Here is a 20910-nt window from a genome sequence, read left to right on the forward strand (position 1 = left end):
GTTTCGGACATTAGGATTTGATGAGTAAAATTTTTTTAAAATGTCACTACTTTGCTATCTGTTTAATCTCTTGGGAAGTACAGCTATTGTCAGAAATGAAGTCAATATTCTTCAATAAATAATTATTATAAATGCAACCTCGAAACTGACAACGTTCTGGCTTCTCCAACGTTTTAACCACTTTGGTTGACATGAAGGGGTTTTATTTTAACTCAACAGTGACCAGAGTAGATGCTTACTGCTCTCGTGCTGAGTGGCCAGAGTGGATGGTGTTCATAGTGATGAAACAAGAAACTCTGCCTCAGACAAGGGGGCGGGTGAGGAGGTCTGACACCCAACATCACTCATAGATTCAAACCGTACTGTATTTTCATACTAACTCCTTTCCTCATTCACAACTACAAGGCAGTAAATGCAGATAGGGAAGTGGCATCTTAGGACAATGAGAAGGATGTGCAGTTGGGTGGGGTGATGCACAGGCAGTAGCCCAGCACTGAGGAGGCTGAGGCAGGAGGATTGTGAGCTAGAAGCCAGACTGGGCTACATAATGAGGCAAGTCATCTCAGAACAAAAATAAAACAATCTGAAAAAAACTGTCTAAAGATTTAAATATACACTGCTAAGCTTAAGTCAACAATGATGACATGAGCTGATGATGATGTCATAAGCTAACAATAACATAAGCTAATGATGACATAAGCTAGTGATAATGATGATATAAGCTAACAGTAATGACACAAGCTAATGGTGACATAAGCCAACAATGATGATGACATAAGTTAACAATGATGACATAAGCTAGCAATGATGACATAAACTAATGATGACATAAGCTAACAATGATGATGACATAAGCTAACAATGACATAAGCTAGCAATGATGACATAAACTAAGAGACTGAACTTAAATAGCTTGATATTTTTGCCAGGGTAGCTTTTATTCCTTTTCATTTTGCTTACATGTCACCATAATAATTAATGTAACATTTGATACTATACATAAGATATAATGCATCCTTATTTGTCTCCCATGCAGCCAGGATAATCAGTGAATTAAAGGATTTAATTATTACTTGGCTGAAAACCCAAAGCACTTCGTCTTAGGAAGCCTGGGTCAAGAGAAGAGGTAGGGAGGTTGCTTGCTTCTCATGGAGGAATTGAAACTCCACCACCTATGTACTTCCCAGAAAAAAAGACTAAAAATGATGACCTATACTTCTAAGAAATTCCAAAAATAGCATAATTTATGCTTGCTTAAAACACTAACAAAATCCCAAAGGCTAAGGTGTAAGATCCTGTGCTTGGCAGCGATCATCTATAAGGCTGTGCTTACCAGGAAACTGTAGAAGAACTCGTGGACGAAGAGGCCAAGCATGCAAACCAGGACATAGGCCACGTGGTAAAGAAAGGCCATGTCCAGAATGACGGCTCGGTACCCTCGGGTGAATGTGCCTCGGTTTCCCACAAAACTCACCAGGAACACGATTTTATTGCATAGCTAAAGGGGGGAGAAAGTAGGATTTTAGTGCTTGAAGCTCAACTATAGAACAAGACACTGTGAAAGGCGAGTGTTCCCAAGTCTTCGGTTTCCTTTCTCCGTGACCTCTTGTGTTGGTTTTCAGGTAGTTCACAAGTGCACATATAAACAACCACACACAGAACTGGTTCCCTTGAGGCTCTCAGGGCAGAGAATGCCACCAACACAGACTGAGTATGAATCCAGATCTTCCTTATTCTTGGATTACCTAGTTCTCCCCATGGGAAACCCAACAGTTTCTGAAAAACTGCCATCAAAGGTCTCAGCTCACAGAGCCCCTCTGAGGCCTAGGTAACACCAGACATTCACAGTGATTATTGTCATGACTCCTTTTCAAACACTCCTTGGATATTTATGACCACATCTCTATAGTTATGCCTTTTGAAAACAGGTTGGTTTTGCAACACTGATTTTATATACACTATATACATGCACACATTTACATCTTCTCAAACTTGAGAGAGTATGAAATCTTTTCCATCAATGTCCTGAAGTCTGAATCAATGCAGATAAGATGAAAAACTGGTAATTATTGCATGTCCTGATGGTCCAATCAGAGCAACAACATAGCCACTGTAAGCAGAATCTTTCCTACATTCCCCAGATAACTGTCTACCCTCTCAATAATCAGTACTAATGTCAATAACCAATCATCTCGAACCCCTTTCACCTTCTTGACAACAGCTTCAGAAGAAGTCAAGCGGAAGCCTTGTTTTACTGGTCAGCCATTTATGTTCTCACTCAGTAGAGCTGAGGCACGATGGAGACTTCACAATGACTGCTCAAGAGCGAGTCGGATACTAGAGAAAACTGCTGAAAAAGCAATGGATCCAGGACAAAGGTCCAGAGTCTGACAAGCCAAATGTGGTCAGAAAAAGCAACATTCAGCCCTTCCTCTGAACAGCTTTTGGGTGACCCGGTGAAATTTACACAACTGTATCAACTCACACACCCTGGTCCATCAGAGTGATACAGAAAGGGGTTCTACGAAAATAGAACTAAAAATCATCTCTTCACAAGGATAAATTATAGGACACAGACAGTTCGTGTGTCATTTCCCAACTCTCTAAGTTGAGTTACAAAAATATTCAGGAAACCTATTTGTAGAGTGGACACATTAGGGAGAAACAGGATGAACTAAATCCTCAAAATGGTCAATACACTTTAGTTAGGTAAAGTAAAGGGCAGGGTGCATTTATGCCTGAATGACCCTTGACCCATAGCTGGGTGCATATGGTTTTGTTCTCTAGAGATATCTGGAAGTGAGGTAGGGTTGACAGGAGCAGTGGCCTCCAAGTGTTCACATAGAGTTTGGAGATGGGCGCCATCCTTCTGTTTAAGACATTCATCAAGGACAAACGAAAGGAAGGATAATAATATATGTGTGTGTGTGTGTGTGTCTGTGTGTGTCTATATGTGTCTGTGTCTGTGTGTGTGAGTGTCTGTGTGTGTGTGTGTGTGTGTGTGTGTGTGTGTGTGTGTATGAAAGGACTGGAATCTTGCTTTGTATGGTATGAAGAAATTTGTAATTTTTTTTATGTAGCACTTTCCATGAGAGCTGGGGCTGTTTATGGAGGAACAACAGGCTGCAAACACACACTCCCTGTTCGTGTCATCACTTCACTGACAACAGTTAACCAGGCCTTCTGTGTGGCTCCCTGATACCATGATGCAGCCAGTCAATTCTGTGCCATGCATGCCCATGGGTCATGATAAGTGATGGTGTGGAGACATGGGTCAGGCCTTGAAACAGCAACACGATGGCATGCCACCAATGCCCCACTCTTCCTTTTCCCATTTATCCCTCAGAGCTGCAAAGTGTCACCTTTGGGGGTGACCTGAATGATAATGAAGAGGAAGAAGGATGGAGAAACAGTGCCACGGATGCTCTCAGGGTCTTTCAAAAATAGCACATTATCCAAACAGTTTACCTAGAGTCCTTGTCATGGCAAAGATAAAGTCAACGTTTGCTTGTGAGTTACTATCTGGTAAATGGTGAGCATTGGGGGCATCCAGATAAATAAACCACACAGTCATGTAGTCTCCTCATATGTCCTCACAACCGGTGGACACATCTTTACAGGATTTTCCAGGGGTGTGGCAAAGTGCAAAGATGGGAGTCATGTCATCCAGGGCACTAACTTCATTCATGACACAACCCTCTGTTTCTAGGGGACTCTGTTCATGTCTGTACAGATGTGCCTAGAAGCTAGTCATTATTTAAGATTTATTTTATTATTTATCCATATGGATGTGTGCAGTGTCTTTGCAAGGCCGGAAGGGGGCGATGGGTGCCTGGAGCTGGAGTTACAGACAGTTGTGAGCTGCATAACTTTGGTGCTGGGAACTGACCTGGGTCTTCTGAAGAGACAGCAAGTATTCGTAATGCTCAGTCATGCCTCCAGCCCCAGAGCAAATCCATCTAAAGATGCCTCCTGGCTCCATAATTTTCCTCCTTTTCTACTGTTTTATGAACATAGAAACTGAAAGTGGTCACCACCACTTGTGTTGGTATCTGTGTTATCCCTTTGGTCTCATCTGGGACTCTGTCCCTGATCAGAATATCTAAGTTGTTGCAATGGGAAAACATGACCTATTTTCCAAGAATAAATTGTAAAGTGCTGATGTTTTGAAAGGTAAAACTAAACTCACTGTCTCTAACAATATCGCCAAGTTCTCATCAACCATGGAAATCAACCCTTTTGCTGGAAAATAAGATGACTCAGTTCCATTATCTCCATGCCACTAGTGTTAGGACTTAGGCAGGATAAAATCTTAAGGTCACTGTAGAAAGCGAAATTTACATGCAGTCAAATATCACCCTGAACTGTCAGCAGGACAGTACAGTAAACACAGGCAGCGTGAACAGCACCGCTCACGATATTCAACTCAGCCTGGGATAAGATTTGCATTTTGACAACTGTATGCCAGAAATAATGACATCCAGTGACCACATTGAACAAAACATTGTGTGTGCATCTCAAAGGCAGAATGTGAAAGGAAAGTTTCAGTTCAGAATATGTAGTGAGGCTTTGTGTTTACTGAATACAAATTTGTCGTCCTACAATTAACAGCGTCATGGTAGTCACCCATAAAACTGCAGATACACAACTAAGAACACTGTTACAACTGTGGTAACTGTTAATGACCTGGCTCTCTTTAAAAAAAAAAAAAAAAAAAAAAAAAAAAAAAAGCTCACTTGGTTTTCCTCTGTGCAAAGTAGGTAGAACAAATTCTAGCATTTTCTCATTAAAATAACTATGAGAAAGGCTACTGCCATTGAGTGAACCAGAGTTTCCCAATATTATCAGAAAGGGGAAAAATACCAGAGGCAGTAACCCTTTAGATGATGTTAAAAGATATTTCACGAAGACTTGGGGCATGGCTCACTGGTAGAGTACTTGCCTTGTATACTGCCCAGGATTCAGTTCCTAGCATCGGAAGAAAAATCTTTACTTATATTTACCGTTTTCCTCTTTCTTACAAAGAATCTAAGGTGCAGATAAATGGAGTAGTTAAGGCTGATATAGCATCCATATAATGAATCAGAAACCTCTTTAATCAACAGGAAATGCTAAATCTGTATAAACGAGGTTTGCAAAACATTCAAATGATGTGAGCAAATATGAAGCACCCCAGGTTTATGCAACGACCCCTGTAGTTCTCAGAATGTTAATTTATATCAACATTAGCCAAGATTACCACACTATGCAGGGGAAGAAAACTGTGTAAGATATATACTGCAACATTCAGAATCGCTGAGACACACGTGATGGGAAAATCTAACTGAAATATGGACATATTTCAGGCTCTGCAAATGAATTAAATTTTATAACAATAAACTGAAATCTGATAAATACTAAGGTCTTTCCTCTATTACGATCCTTTCCTCAAAGAATTTTCATATTTGCTTAACACCAAGGGACAGTGTCTAGAAACAAGGTACCACAAGAGCTAAGATGCAGACATATCATGGTGGCAATACTTTGATATCTGATTAGTGATTTGCATATCAGATACTCAGATACAGTACTTGACAGACATTATCATCAGTATATAATAGTAACTGATCTTTTCTGGATCTTCCACACAAAGATGTTCAACTGACCTCAGCAACCAGAGGAGGGTAGACCAGTTGTCCACACTACACTTGCACTTACAAGAAGATGCAATCAGAGATTGGCTGCTGTTTGTCATGGCCAAACTGTCAAGCTAATGTTTTCTTTTGTGCTTTCTAGTCTAATATCTATTATTTTAGAAGTCACAGCCTCACCTGTTATACAATGAAAAGGTCTGTGTAAAAATTAAATTATTAATATATTATTACCTAAGATATAAATATAAGATTCATGTTCTTACTTGAATTTTCCTCTGTCATAGTAAAGATAAACCAAGATACTTGTGTAAAGTATTTATGTGAAGAGGAAAACTAGATAGCAATTCTCTAAATTAATTATATTAATCTTAATCTATGTAATACCATACAATTATAAATATGTTTTTATGTTGACATCTGCAGTAGTATTAAATTTTAGTGACCTCATTAAATTTGCCTCAAGTCGACATAGGTTATTTTCTTTGGTCAAATGACCCCAGGGTAGTGGTAGTGTGTGCCTGAATAACATGCTTCATGCTATTGGGATCTGGGAAGATTCATGGAGTTAGTAAGACAGACATGTCTACATGCTTAACACTTTTTCATAAAGCTGTTATTTAAGCACCTGGCTTTGGTAAAGAATATGTTTATGGTGGAATGATTCTTACCAAAGCACATGAAAGTTATCACTTTATACTGTCCTACAAGAGTTAGGGAAAGAACACCAGATGTTTTTAGTTCTCCAACAGCCCAAACATTCAAACGTTATTCCTCACCTTGGTCTACATGTATTCCAGATGGCAAGCAGCACCCTTTTACCCCTTGGTGTTCTAAACATCTACCGTATCATGTAACAGGCGCAGCGAACATTTGTTATCTTCGGCACAACTCTGCCTGGCTCTTCCTTCACTTTTTTAAACTTAGATATTACTCACTTAGATTAATGCCTTACTGAAAGTCAATGATCACTTTACAGATAACATTCACTTCTTCAAAGAATATAACTTCATGCTCAACATGCTTTCTAGAGAAGCAAAATAAGCCTCAGACAGAGGTGTAGACGAATTTATACATATTCATGATGGTTCTCCGATGATGATAACATCAGCCTACATTCAAAGCAAAGACAGTAAGCAGAAGTTCAGGTCATGAGATCGCTTCTGAATATTCCAATGCCAAGGATGGGAGTAAGCTGGAAGGAGTGACTTTCACAGCACCATTGAGCTGGGGAAGCACAGTAAACAGATTCCACAGAAACATGGTCAGGGATAACAAAGACTGCACTCATGCGTTGGTGTGACAGGTCCAGTCTCCATGAAACCCAGAGAAGGGTGTATTTGGTACTCTTCTAATCCTCTTCACTGTGGTAATGGAGAATTTGGGGAAGGGGGGTTGAATATTCTAATAACTGGGAACTGTGGAATGCTGTCCAGCATTTGAAGAATTGTGATAAAAGTCAAAGTCAGAAATGCTGAAAAAAACAGAATTGGCTATGTTGCCTCATCTTGATAGTCCAAGTTGGTTAACTAATTTATTTTCAATAAATATTGGCCACTCATTAATTGATTCATTCAAAAATATTTATAGACACTGTGATAACCAAGGTATATAATGATCAACTATCATCCTCAATAAATATACGAGGTAGTATAATCCTAGCTAAAATATCAGGGCATAGGATTCTCAGGGATGCAATGAAAGTTAAACGGAGTGCTTCGGGTATTAATCAGGTAGATATAACAATATTTATGTGATTTTTGACCATTTGTCATATTATCAATTTGATGATTTATCTTCTCTCCATTTACAGATGCACTTTGCATAAATTTGGCACAGAGCCCCTTCAAAGTTTTATATTTTTTTTTGTTTAAATTATTTCAAACAAATCTCTCGTTTGCTTCTTGGCTTGATACTTCCAGTCTGTTCATTCTACCCTTACTGACCTAACAGCCCAAAGGCCTTCTCTTGTTCTAATATACCAGATCTTGGTGGAAAAGAGAAGCAATTTCACCCATGCCTTTTGTAAGCTTATAAGATTTTCTCATATAAAAGAGCCCAATCTTATATCTTACTTTTGTCTAGCAGTCTTTTCTCCCTCCTAAGTCACTTGATAGAAGGTACTTCTTAAATTCTATTGAATATAATTTAATCTTTGGGGATTATTTAGAACCTTCTTGCGGGTATTAACAGTGGCTGGGTCGTTTTGGGATTTTTTTCAGTGATAGGGGATGACGCAGAAAGAACATTAAAACTGATAAAATGAACAGCAGAACTGAGTCAGGCTACAAGGCTGTGCAAATGTGTTAATGTATCCATCATCTTCTTGTTCTTTCTCTGAAAATTAAAGCATCCACAAATGATATTCATGTTGGTAGAGATTCACTGCGTACACAAGCATACAGCTGGACTATGTTTATATTCAGTGCATCCGAATCCCATCAGCTACAGAGCTAAGCAATGTACTTACATTGGCAGCACCAAGAAGTATTAGTGTTGGCCCCAGACCGATGGTGTATATTGATCTGAGCATGATAGACACAAGGAATGGCCGGATGCCCACGGGCTTGGAAAAGAAGAACAGCATAGACGTGCAGATCGCCACTGCTACCCAAAGGAGGGCTGAGAACAGCGGGGAGAGCGTACCTGGAAAATGTGGATGGGTTATTTGTCACAAAGAACAAAGAGAAAACATGGAAATCTTGGCTTCTGTGCAGACAAAGCCACAGGACACTGGATCTCAGAATAACCTATTCCATGTTCTACCCCAAGGAAGCACTTTAGAGCACATGGTTCCTCATTCCACTTCCAGAAGATCTGTGAGGTGACTCCAGGCTACATAAATATTTATTAGTTAACATTCTTTGCACCAGGTCTGAGAATGTTCTCTCCTGGGGAGCGATGTGTGAGATGCTTTTTGATAGATGTGCTTCAGTTGCGAACCTCAAGTCAAAGGTCACGATTAATGGTCGTGAAAAAATCGAGGACCATGCTTCATTAACTCATTGTTTCCCTTGTTCTGTTAGTGTCAAATTATTATCCTATCAATTCCTTGAAAGAATCTAGTTTGGGCCAGGAAGATGGCTCAGCAGGGGAAGGTACTTGCCACCCAGCTCAATGACTTGAGTTTGTTCCCCAGAAGTCACACAGCAGAGGAAGGGACCCAACTCCTACAGGTGTTCTGACCTCCACTCGCAGATGTACACATACACAGAAAATAGATAAATAAATACTTAAATGTTAAAAAGTCCTAATTTGCAGAACACTTAGATTTTTAAAATATGGACGCTTTAAGTGTTAAAACACATGTATATACACCTACGTGAGTATTTTAAGTGTTAAAACATGTGTACACCTATCTACATATGAGTAAGCTTCATGTGTTAAAGCACACATACATGTGTCTAATTATGAGTGTAGTAATATGCGTGTATATACTTGAACACTGACTCAAGTTCCAAATATATGTTAGTCTATTTAACCATCAGGAAATAAAAGTTTTATGGAGCTGGGCAGAGAGCCAAGCCATGAAAGTTCTTGCCTCATGCGCTTGAGAATCTGAATCTCATCCCCTACACCCCAGTAATAAAGGTGAGCATGTTGGGTCCAGCTGCTATGTAGGCAGAGACAGGCAGATCTGTAGGGCTTTGTGGCTAGTCAGTCTATCTGATTGGGTGAACCCAAGTCACTGAGGGGCCTTGATTCAAAATGCAAGGAGAATGATGTCATGAAAGAGAACACTGAGGCTGACCTCTTGCTTCCATATGTGTGCACACTCATATATACATTCATGTACCTATATACAAAACATGTATACACACATACACACATGCACATGCGTACACAGAGGCAAAAGAAGAGTTTCCAATGATTTTTAAATAAACTATTTGATAAACCATGTTCCTTAGAAATTTCTCACAAATGAGGTTTAAAAAAATCTTCCCTTTAAAAAGAAGTATAGTTCTATGACATAGGCGTTGACCCCTTTTCAAGAGTGGCTGGCGTGTGCTGCATCTGCAGAAGTAACTTCAGGCACCATGTTATTGGCTTGACTGATGGTACCAAGACCTCAAATTTGTGTCTACAGGATGACACGGGAAGGAGGAAAATACCAAGTTGGAGATTTCTCCACAATTTCCTGTGCCAAAAACTCCACAATGATGCTCACTCTGTTATCCACAGCTATTTTTACCATAACACTGACTTCTGACACAAACACACTGAGAGCTTTCATAAGCAAAGCTTTAGGGTTGGCATCAAAACCCTGGAAGACCCACACATGTCCTTTGATGAAGTTTGTATTCATTGAAGACCAACACATCTCAAAATTACAAAGATTCTGTCAGACACTCGTAGCTACTCCGAACAATCCATGAACAACATTAAATCATCTCTGCTTTGAAATCCTGGCTCCATGGCAATGCTAATTATTGTGGTTTAGGTATGATTTGACTGTTTTCCCAAAGGCTATGGGATGTCAAGCTTGGACCTTGAGCAATACTGCAGAGGCAATGGAATCTTTAAGAGGTGGTACCTCCAGCAGGAAACCCAGCTTACAGGCTACTGTCTGTGGGAGGGATTGATGTTGACAGAGCAGGCACCAGATATTCCCTTGAGAACATATTGCAGAGTGTGGCTCCCCTGCCCACCCAAGCCCTCCTCCGCACAGCCACACCCCTTTCTGCTTCTCCACCACGTTGTGACATAACCAAGGAGGGTCCCCACCTGCAGTGAAGAGACAGGGGTGCCTGATCATAGACTTCCCATCTCCAAAGCAGGGAACTAATTAAACATTTGCCTCATGAAGTACACAGTGTCAGGTATTTTGTTATAGTGACAGCTTCAAATAAACAGGGGTTAAAAGAAAGTTGTGTGGCTATAGAAATGGCTCACTAGTTAAGAACACTTGCTGCTAGCTCTTCCAGAGGATCCTGGTTCAATTCCCAGCAATCCCATGGTGGCTCACAATTGTTTGTAACTCTAGCCCTAAGGGATCCAATACCCTTTTCTAGCTTTCTCAGGCAACAGGTATGCACATGGTGTATAGACATGCACACAGGCAAAACATGCACACATATAAATAGAAATAAATAAAATGTAAATAATGTTTAAATGATTGGAAAGAGAGAGGTCATCTTCCTCCTCATCAAAATAAACCTAATTTATGTTTCACCTTACTTATGTTATATGACACTGGTTTATAGGTACTCTACCTAGCAAAAGCAAGTCATCTGCCTTGACTCGACAGCTCTCCAAGGGTCAAAGAGAGAGTGTGTGTGTGTCTTTAACATTCCATGGTTTGTGGTGACTCTTAGGTCTCCATTAAAGCACAAAGACTACAAATGTGTGGGGTAGCCCTACCCTGTCACAGTGAGTTTGCAACAATCAATCAATACTTGTTTATCAAGTAGACAAAATATGCTCCGGACTTTGCAGTGAGCAAGCAGTAAATATTTATTAACCCCCAGGCTGTGCACCTATACCTGGCTTTCTACATGAGTTCTAGACATCCAAACTCAGGTCCTCATGCATTTACAGCAGCCACTCTGCTGACTGAGCCGTTTCCTCAACCCCCAGCTTCATGGTTTTTTTTATAATGTTGATTTTATTTATGTGCATTCTGTGTGTGCATGCGTGTATGTGTGTGTGCGCGTGCGCACACGCGCACGGATGGCCACAGAGGCTAGAAGAGAATGTTATTGGATCTCTTGGGTGGAGTTACAGATACTTGTGTACCACCCAATGTGGTGGGTGCTAAGCCTAAACTCTGCTCAGATAAGACACAGCTACAGCATCCCCCAGCCTTGCTTTTAAGTATGCATTAAAAATTGACAACACCTTCAGGGAACATTTGACCATGGTCTGCCCATCACGTGACTTGTTGTGCCAATTCATAAAGTCTGGAATGGTATCCTAGAAGGTCAGGGTTTGGCACAATTGCTCATTTGTGTATTGTCACTGGTTCTGGAGGATTTAGCCACACCTTTATTCTGCCCCAGAGAGTGTGCGGCTCACTGGGGTTTCCCTGTGACATATAAGAAGGTGTAGCTATGTAACTCCAGTGTAGACTGTCCAGTGTAGAACCTTGTACACAGCTTACTGTTAAGTACATCTGTGCGGAATGAGAAAATAAGATGAACGGTTATTTCTTTAATATACTTAACTGATGATGAAGTCTGTGGCCCTCTGTGAGTCATCAGGTTAGTTCCAACCTGGAGAATCGAGCCATGCTTTGGGGAAACAAACAAGCAACAAAAACACAACCTCTCTAACAACAACAACCACACAACCTAGCAACAACAACACAACCTAACAGCAACACGACCTCTCTGACACTCTAAAGACAGGTGCTAACATTTTTCAAACCCAGTCTCAGTGGAGTGTAGTCACACATACCAGTATCCGAACACATGGCAAGCTACAGCAGGAGGATTGGTGTGAGTTCAAGGCCAGCCTGAGCTACATAGTGAATGCTAGGCCAACCTAGGTTACTTGGTGAGACGCTGTTTCTCAGACAAACAAATAACTATAATAAAAAGGCAATACAAAGCACTAAAGCCAATCCTTCCCCATCAGGTGGGAATCTTTTTTCTTAATGTTTTGCATGTTTCTATCAATTTCCCAAAGTAAGCATATTTTATATTTAATGGGAAGATACCTTTAGAAATTCCTCTATACCTTCTAAGGTCTTAGAAGTAAGAAGTTGGTCCTTTATAAAAAAAATTTAGTCAGTCAGACTGGACTCCAATTCTACTCTCATTTTGGAACTCAGCTCAGACTCATGATAATTTATCTATGGCTTCCTGTCCAGCATGGCTGCTTCTTATTCTCAACTGTCCCTAACCCTCTGCTTCCTGTGTGGGTTCATTAGACTCCTGCTTGCTACACCTGGGTCCAGATAAAGTCAGCACTCATCCACAAATCCACTGGTGGTCCTTGGTCTTGTGCCTTTCTCATTTCTTGGTCCTTTAACTGGACCGTGAGATCCCTGAGGTAAAACAGATTTACTAATCTTAGTGTCTCTCAGCCTAGCATGGTGTGGACTGCACAGTGGTACCCATCAACACTTGTGAAACTGAGTGAGTTGAAATCACCCTGAAGAATCTTATTTTCCTCAGCAAAAATGCCTGTGAGGAAGAATTACATTCAAAATGTGAGAGAATAAGACCTCCCTCTAGATTTCAATATCATATTTATCTCGGGATAAAAAGTTCTTCACTGACTACTCTGCCAGGACAGATCAGTTGGCGTGGCTGGAGACAGCATCAACATATCCACCTAAGCCTGGCAGTTAGTGATGCAGTAGAGGTGGATGCTGGCTCTCAGGGAGGTCATCTGAGAGACATCTCCCCTTGAACATCCCCCTTGAGTCACTGCCCACCATCATCCTGATTGAAGGATGCTATTCTCTAACATCGTATCCCTCATTTAAGCAAGACAGTTGAGCACGAGATGCTTCCAAGAACACGGTTGACACCTCACCCACCATTCACTGCATCTGGAGGACGACAACAGCCCGTGCCTCTGCTGGCCAGCCCATGCCTCTGCTGGCCCCTTGCTGTGAGGGCTCTGTGACTTTGTGGCTGTAGTAGGGTCCAGGGTTGGACAGTATGGCCCATATGAACAGAGGTCTGTGGGCCCAAGTTTGCTGGGGGCTTTCATGATTGCCTCCCCTGCTTATCACTGACGATTGTTTTGTGGGTTTTCTGTTTTACAGTTACTCCTTTCTCCACTGTAATTGCTTAAGAAGATCATGGGCAGATTCTTAAAGTGTTATGTTCTTGTATTTTTCTTCATAGTTAATCCTTGTTTTCAGCATCCACTGAGTATTATGACCAGCCAAACGGTGACATGTAAATTCTACCACTCTTAAATTTTCTTAACTGGGACACTAGCAAAAAGAACGCTCTCTTTTCTCTATTCATATGGGTCCTGGATTAGTTTTATTCTATGCTTTATAGAATATTACTGCAGATCCTTATTTTTTCAAAACTTTCTCAGCTCTGTCTGCTGGGAGACCTTTCCAGTTGGAACCTGTCATGTTGTATGCCCCCATCATTCTAAGCCACTTACTTACGAGGAGAACTTCGCTCTACATTCAATCTGTCTCTACACAGTTTCTAATTAAGCCTGACAAACAGTGGCTCAGCCTGTTTGGAAAACTCCAGCATCAAGAACTGTCACTGGCACACAGCAGTTTCCTGGACAATGTGGCCATGCATATCAGCCCAGAGGTGTGGACTCCCCAGCCTTCCTGGCTAAGCACAGCGTGTGGTCAAGGCTTAGAGACAGTGTTGACTTTGATCAAGACTTTAACCTCAGTTATAAAGTTGTCATGAGCTAACGCACACAAACTGTAGTCATGTGACTCAGACTCATCATGGGGGTCTATGGTGCCCTATGTGTTCTGCCTTCCCTCTGGGAAGCACCCGCACTCTGGTGTCCTAGGACTGAGCGTCCATCTTGCTACTACTATTGACTCAGAAATCTTATTCAGAAGTGGCCTTTACTCTTGCTCCCAGTAACCAGGCTCCCCATAGCACAGGGCTCTGTGCCTTCCAGCCCCAGGCTTGTCAAGTCTGCTTCTTTTAGGGGCTGAAGGTCTGCACTGGGTTTTCATTGCTCTGTCTGTCAAGTGAAAGCTTGATATTAGATGACTCCCAGGCCTGTATCCATCTCAAAGACTCGGTATCTCTTTTACTGGGGCTCTGTCATGTAGCCTCAGTGGTCTCGGCACAGGACATATGACCTTATTGTTTGGTGATGGACTCTTTTCCTCAAGAGCTGTGTTCCTCTGTACCAAGATCTCATCACCAAAGAAGACCAGACCAAGGAGAGAGAAAGGCGTTCCCACTTCTGCCACAAGATGGATGAACGAGTTCGTTGCCTTTCTCCTGCTACGACGTGACATACCTGCTCTGCTGTCCACAATCCCCCGTCTCTGCTGTGTGCTCAGAAACACAGCAAGCTCAACTTATGTCAGATCAAACTGTGGCTGAGATGAAGGCTTTGATGCCCATGGGAACACTGTAAGTTGTTCTTGGGCTCCCATCTCCTCTCGCTGCCTCCGGTTCAGCTGAGATTTGCTTGTTCACCTGTTGTGTTACGGTACCAAGTCTCCTGTCTTCCTTAGGATCACAGTGACCGTATTTACCTTCTAACCTCCAACCCATTCTTCTACCCATTCCAAAGCTACTCTCCAGACTGTACCTCATACCTGTAGCAGATTTTTCCCCACGCAATTTGCTAAGCATAAACGAGACATTTCGAAAACTCCCACCCGATACCTATGGAATTTCGTACTTCACTTCTAAGTCCTGTCTTTGCCTCTGAAAGAGCTCATGCACTACCAGATTAATGACACCAGTTTCACAGTCAATATCCTTCACTGTCCATCATTACAGTCTTAGGCTGTGTATTTCTAAGACTGAGATGATGCGTATTATAAATACACAGTATCATAGAATCAAAACATGTATTTTGCAGGCATGCTTATTATAAAACCCCCAGACAAGACAGAAAGTGCAATGTAATTGTTACCATTTCAGCAAAATGCTAGAGCTTAAGGCTCTCACTTACATAATTGAGATAATGCAGTACAAAGTATGCTTGATCATACTAATTATGTGGAACCAACATAATCACTCCAGCAGTTACGCCATTCATGAGATTTCTGGAAAACAACATCTCTACTGCCCACGGTTTTCCGTCTACTCTACTTACTACCTCTACACTCTCAATGAATACAGAAATACTCGATGAGAACTAAGCTTCTTTGTTTCGAAGCTCTAGAGACTTAAGGAATGCAGTTCGAGAATTTTTGTGATTTTTCAGGCCTCTTTCTTTTGCAGTAAGAGGAGCACTTGCCTTCATCGCCGTCATCCCCGAATGGGTAGAAGAGAGCCACGGCCAGGTTGATGAACACAGCCAGGTTGAAGGAGATGCTCCCCCACAGGGAGATGTGCCTGGAGAACCAGAACAGGGCGGGGTTGTCTAGGAAGCAACAAGAACAGGAGTAAGAATGACCAGTATATGCCGCCATCAACACGGGAGCCCTGCCGAGCTAACAGTGTGGGCAACGTGACTGTGACTGCCACAGAGGTGCATCTGAAGAGACTGACTTACTTTAGAAAGCGTACTATAAGACCAGACGGGGGCTGGAGAGATGGCTCAGGGGTTAAGGGCACTGACTGCTCTTCCAGAGGTCCTAAGTTCAATCCCCTGTGACCACACGGTGGCTCACAACCATCTGTAATGGGATCAGATGCCCTCTTCTGGTGTGTCTGCAGACAGCGGCAGTGTACTCTCATACAGTAAATAAATAAATCTTTTTAAAAAAGAAGACCACATGGTAAAAGAGTTTTTCTTGGCTCCTTTTGCATCCTTCAAAGGTGTCAGCAAAGGTGATTCTACAGTAAATCCCTTGAATCTGGACCATGCAGATTAGGGGAACTCCGCTAACAGTTCCCCGGACCCATTCACTGGAAGACCAAAAATATCCTCATGATGTAATGTCACAAAAGCCAGGATGGCAGACTCAGCTGTGCAGCTGCTGGAAAGCCCCTCACGGGCACCGTTACCTGGAAACCCGAGTCTCAGCACCACAGCCCAGCACGTACAGGAGCCAGAGAGACATAACTGTTTCCCAGGCCCGACGTCTCAGCATCATTTGGGAGGCTGAGACAGAAGGATGCCTATGAGTGTTGATAGCAACCTGGGAATCTGGGGCCAGCCTGGCTTATGCAGCGAGACCCCACTTTAAAAAAATGTTATAAAATCATTTTTATTTTAAATTAGAATGTTTTTGATAATGTTGTGGGTTTGAAGCCACGGGGGTGAAAGTCCACACTAAGAGGCCAGTAAGTGGGGAGGCTTTGCTGAGTATTTCCAGAAAGGGAACTCAGGCCTGTCATCAGAAAGGAGTTAATAAATTCATCTACCAGTGTGTATCGGGAGCTCAGGCCTTTCCATATCTAAATCACTGAGCAAAATTGTAATGCAGAGAGGTTTGGAGCGGGGCTACATTATCAGCCGACTCTGGGCGCCTCGCAGCTCCTCTGGGTCTTGACTATTATTCATCTTGTAACATCTTGACATGGGATTGAAATACTGGAGGGAGGGGACGGACACAGTGGTATTGTTCTTAACCCCAGCATTTGGGAGGTGGAAGCAGGGAGATCAGTAGTTGAAGGTCAGTCTTAGCAACATAGTGAGTTTGAAGCCAGCCTGGGCTACGTGAAAACCCTGTCTCATACAAAACAACCTACAGGATGCAAATATTAGTGTTTGGGGCTGGAGGGGTGGCTCAGCAGGAGAGGGCAGGTGCTGCTCTTGCAGAGGACCCAGCTCAGGTCCTAGCACCCACATCACATAGGTGACGACTGCTGTCACTGCAGATCCAGGCACATGACACCGTCTTTTGGCCTCTGCGGGCACTGTACACATGTGTGCAAGCCCACAGTAAGCGAATACGCATACACATAATTAAAAATGTAAAGACAAAATACCAGAGTCAGTGGGGTGAGGTATGTGAGAGGGGAAATCGTGTACATTTTGGATCTACCCTAAACCTCTGGGCCCTCTGATGACATGGGGTTGTACCCCTCCCGAGTCCCTCTCATGCTCCTCCTCTTGGGGGGAGTACTCCACAGTGGAAGAGGCTGTAATGGGAATGGCCATTTCGCTGGGCAATCCCATGGTTGATCATGAACTGTAGACGCCTGTGCTGCTCCCTCTCCTTTCTATCTCCAAGCCCACAAAATCATCGAGATGGTAACCTTGAGAACAAGTGCTTCTAAGATTTAAAATACAATGTCCACTGGGAATTAAATTTTATTTTTGGTAAAAAAAAAAAATAAGTAAAATGTTTGTCACAAAACCCAGATCCTAGAGCTTCAGCTTGTTATTCAGTTAATTTTTAATTAGTTTGAGTTTATTATTCAATTAATATGAATAAAATCAATATTTTTCAAATATCTCAAATTAAACTTTTTGAATATTCCATTTAGAGTAGATGCCCAGTTTTTCTGCTGAGTTCTGTGTGGTAAAATTCTAAAGAGCAGCGGTGTCTTAGGAATCTAAACCTGCCTGACATTAATTATCCTTATTCCCAAAGCAGACTTTGACCAGCTCCACTCTCCTTGGGTCTCTTGGTAAAAAGTATAGAAAACCGAATTGTGAAGTCCAAGTCACACATGCCCACCTGCCTGGGAAAGTCTCCAAAAGACAAGAAGGAGCTAATGCCAAGAGCTTCTCAATCCTGCCTCAAGGTTTGTTATCTGAGAAAACGACTTCAAATGATGTTTAAAATTTAGGCTTGTTTTATTTTATGTGCATGAGTGTTTTGTTCACATAAATGTCTTGCAGACCCTCTGTGTGCTTGGTGCCCTGGAGGGCAGAAAGGGTGAACTTGGGGTTATGGATGGTTACGAGGCGCCCTATGGATTTATTTCTAGGCCATCTCCCCCGTTTCATTAAAATGATTTAGAACTTTAAAATTCAAAAAAATATCCCAAACTCAGTGTTTGCAAACACATCGGAGAGCTATGTTACAATTGCCGAGGGCTACACGGCTTGACTACTACATACCTATACCTGTACCTACCTATCCCTATCTATCTATCTATCTATCTATCTATCTATCTATCTATCTATCTATCTATATCAATCACAGGGATCTGTCTGATTACAGGTGTTTGGAAATGTTTTGCTTGCTAGATTTTTAGGGAGAAAGAGAGTGAAGAAGAAAGAATGACCCCCAGGAAATCACTAAGCACTTGAGATGCGGAGTCATCTGTGGGAAGAATCTGAGGACAGATCGAGCCGTGAGATCCTGTCTAAACACACACAGAGGACACTGGGTGAGAGGCTCTGAGGCGGATGTTGCCCCACCCCATGTGTTGACTACTGAAGTCTAGGGGCCAACGCAGGACTTCACACCTGCGGTTACCCAGCAGAGCAACAGCGCAGCTGCAGCCTTGCAGCTCATAACACATTAAAATGCTGGCTCAGCAGCAGCTGCGGGCCATCTGGTTGACTGGGAATGTCTAGGTCCACCAAGCTGCAGATGCTTTGGCTCCTGCCACAATAGGGGCTTACTCTTCAGCCTACAGGTGATTTCAGGGGCGTTAAACTGACAAGAAACGCAATTAAGTATTTAGATAAATCAGGCCATGAGACCCTGGCACCACTCATCTGTTTCCGGTCACGTGACCCCGCCCCCTACCCCCACCCCCGACTCCCACTTTGCCACTCACTCCTGATCTTCTTTTGCCATTTCATCTCGTTGTAGAGATCTTCCGTTTGCTGGAAGAAGTCGTTCACCTTGCTTCCTTGCTCATCCCTCTCCGTTGTGTTGAACACCCGGTATTTGGATTCCCGAGTGAGGAATTCACAGATATTGGGGACGGGGAAAACAATCTGCTCCATCGTCCGGTCATGCCGCACAATCTGGAAACGATCGGCATTCGGGTTCAGCCATTTGAACACCTCAGTCTCAGATTGGTTTTAGCTTCCTTTTTCTTAATTAATAAATTTTGTCCTTGACAGTTTCATGCATTCATACAATACGTTTTGGTTACTCCACAACCCCACCTCCCACCTCCCCCCACCCCCACCCTCATCCCCGGTTATTCACCTCCTGTTCCAGACGCCTGCTTCCTCCTTACAAATCTCTTTCCCATTTTCATAAATGTCTGGTTCTGGCGTGTTCCCCCATCCACTCACATGGAGATTTTAACTGGAGCCCTCTGTGTGACTTCGGGTTTGGAACTATCTGGAAGCACTCGGTGGGCTCACTAGCAGATACAGACCTGGGTCCTACGGGGTCTCTGGTTTTAGTTTTAGGATTAAGTTTCCTAGTTAGCTCTAGTTGTCAGCTTGGCAAAGCCTCTGATGAGGAATCTCTAGATCTGACTGGCCTGTGGGCATTTTGATTAATTGATGTAGGAAGGTCAAGCCCACCATGCAGAATCTTCCTTAGGCATGGAAGCTGGTTAAGAATACACACAGAGCCAGCACACAGCGTCTCCCATGGCTCCTAGCACGGATTCCTGTCTTAATGTCTCCTAATGACATAGTATGACATACAGAGATGCAAGGCAAATAAATCCTTTCCTTCCCAGGATGCTTTTGGCAAGAAGAGTGTTTTATCACAGCAACAGACATGACGCTAGGACAATGAGCTCATGAGTGATAGCTTATGTATCCAATTATGAAAAATGAGCCAACCAGGTGACCTTGAACCCAGTACTTAAGAGTCTGTGTTCTTCCCGACAGGGGCTTCTGGGTACCAAGTGAAATTCTTAGTTAGCATTCGGTGTCTTCAGATCTCTGTACATAGAAATATCTTTTTTAATCATTGAAGTGTTCTCCTTCCTACAGTTTTGTGTTTTGAATGAGAAGTGTTTTAAATATTCAGTCCCCAGTTAGTGGCACAGTTTGGGGGAGGTTGTGGAGCCTTGAGGAGGCACAGCCATGTTGGAGGAGGCGTTGAGGGTTTACAGTGTTGCTTTCTCTCCCACCCTCCTGCCTATGAATAAAACAGGGGCAGCTTCATGCCCCTGCCCCCGTGCCTCGCCTTCCCTGCCTTTGGACTCTCTTTCCCGAATCTTAGCCAACTCTCTCTTCTCTAAGTCGGTTTTAATCCTGGAACTGGAGTAACGGATGGGTGCTAGGAACTGAATGCAGGCATCTGTAACCACAGCCAGTGCTCTCAACTGCTGTCCATCTCTGCAGCCCCTTTCTATGCTTGCTTTAAAAAAATAATTAAAATATCAGCTACAGAGACATATTTGGTAGGGTAGGCAACCACGTGAAAAGGATTTTAAAAGGTTTACTCGATCCAAGAGTGTCAAGTATTTAAAAAAAAAAAAAGTCTTAGGGCTTACCAAAGAAAAAAAAGCTGTGATTAGATAAGCCAAAACATTCAGTCCTTGCATAAAGTGACACATTGAATTCTGGCTGTCACATTTCACAAAGGGTAATGACAAACCAGAGAAACTGAAGGAAGGAACGCTTTACCCAAAAGGAAGCCAAATATGGTTAATGTTCCCCTAGGTTATTCAACAGATGCTTATTCAGTCATTAGCTGAGGAGCCCTGGGAACTGAAAGTAAAAAAACCAACAGGATCCCCAGAGTGGAAGGGAGCAGATTGAGAGGAATGATGGTTCTTTAAACATTAGAGCCAAAGGCTGGGGAGACGGCTTGGTGCTTAAGGTGCTGGCCATGCAAAATAAATGTGAGGGTCAGAGTTCAGATCCCCACAAACCCGCTAAGCGC

The 20910-nt window shown here is 42.5% G+C and overlaps 1 protein-coding gene across 1 annotated transcript in view; it reads right to left on the bottom strand.

The window, feature by feature from the left end:
* Itpr2 (inositol 1,4,5-trisphosphate receptor type 2) overlaps window positions 1-20910 on the bottom strand; it is a 387801-nt gene that overhangs the window by 63994 nt on the left and 302897 nt on the right. The window contains exons 47-50 of the mRNA XM_032905407.1: window positions 18887-19079; window positions 15498-15623; window positions 8101-8276; window positions 1334-1498 (exon numbers count right to left, since the gene is read on the bottom strand). Of these exons, the coding sequence (XP_032761298.1) occupies window positions 1334-1498; window positions 8101-8276; window positions 15498-15623; window positions 18887-19079 (660 nt within the window). The remainder of the gene's footprint in view (window positions 1-1333; window positions 1499-8100; window positions 8277-15497; window positions 15624-18886; window positions 19080-20910) is intronic.

The sequence above is a fragment of the Rattus rattus genome, chromosome 6 (assembly GCF_011064425.1).
Source record: "Rattus rattus isolate New Zealand chromosome 6, Rrattus_CSIRO_v1, whole genome shotgun sequence".
In the NCBI taxonomy this organism is placed as follows: Eukaryota; Metazoa; Chordata; class Mammalia; order Rodentia; family Muridae; genus Rattus; species Rattus rattus.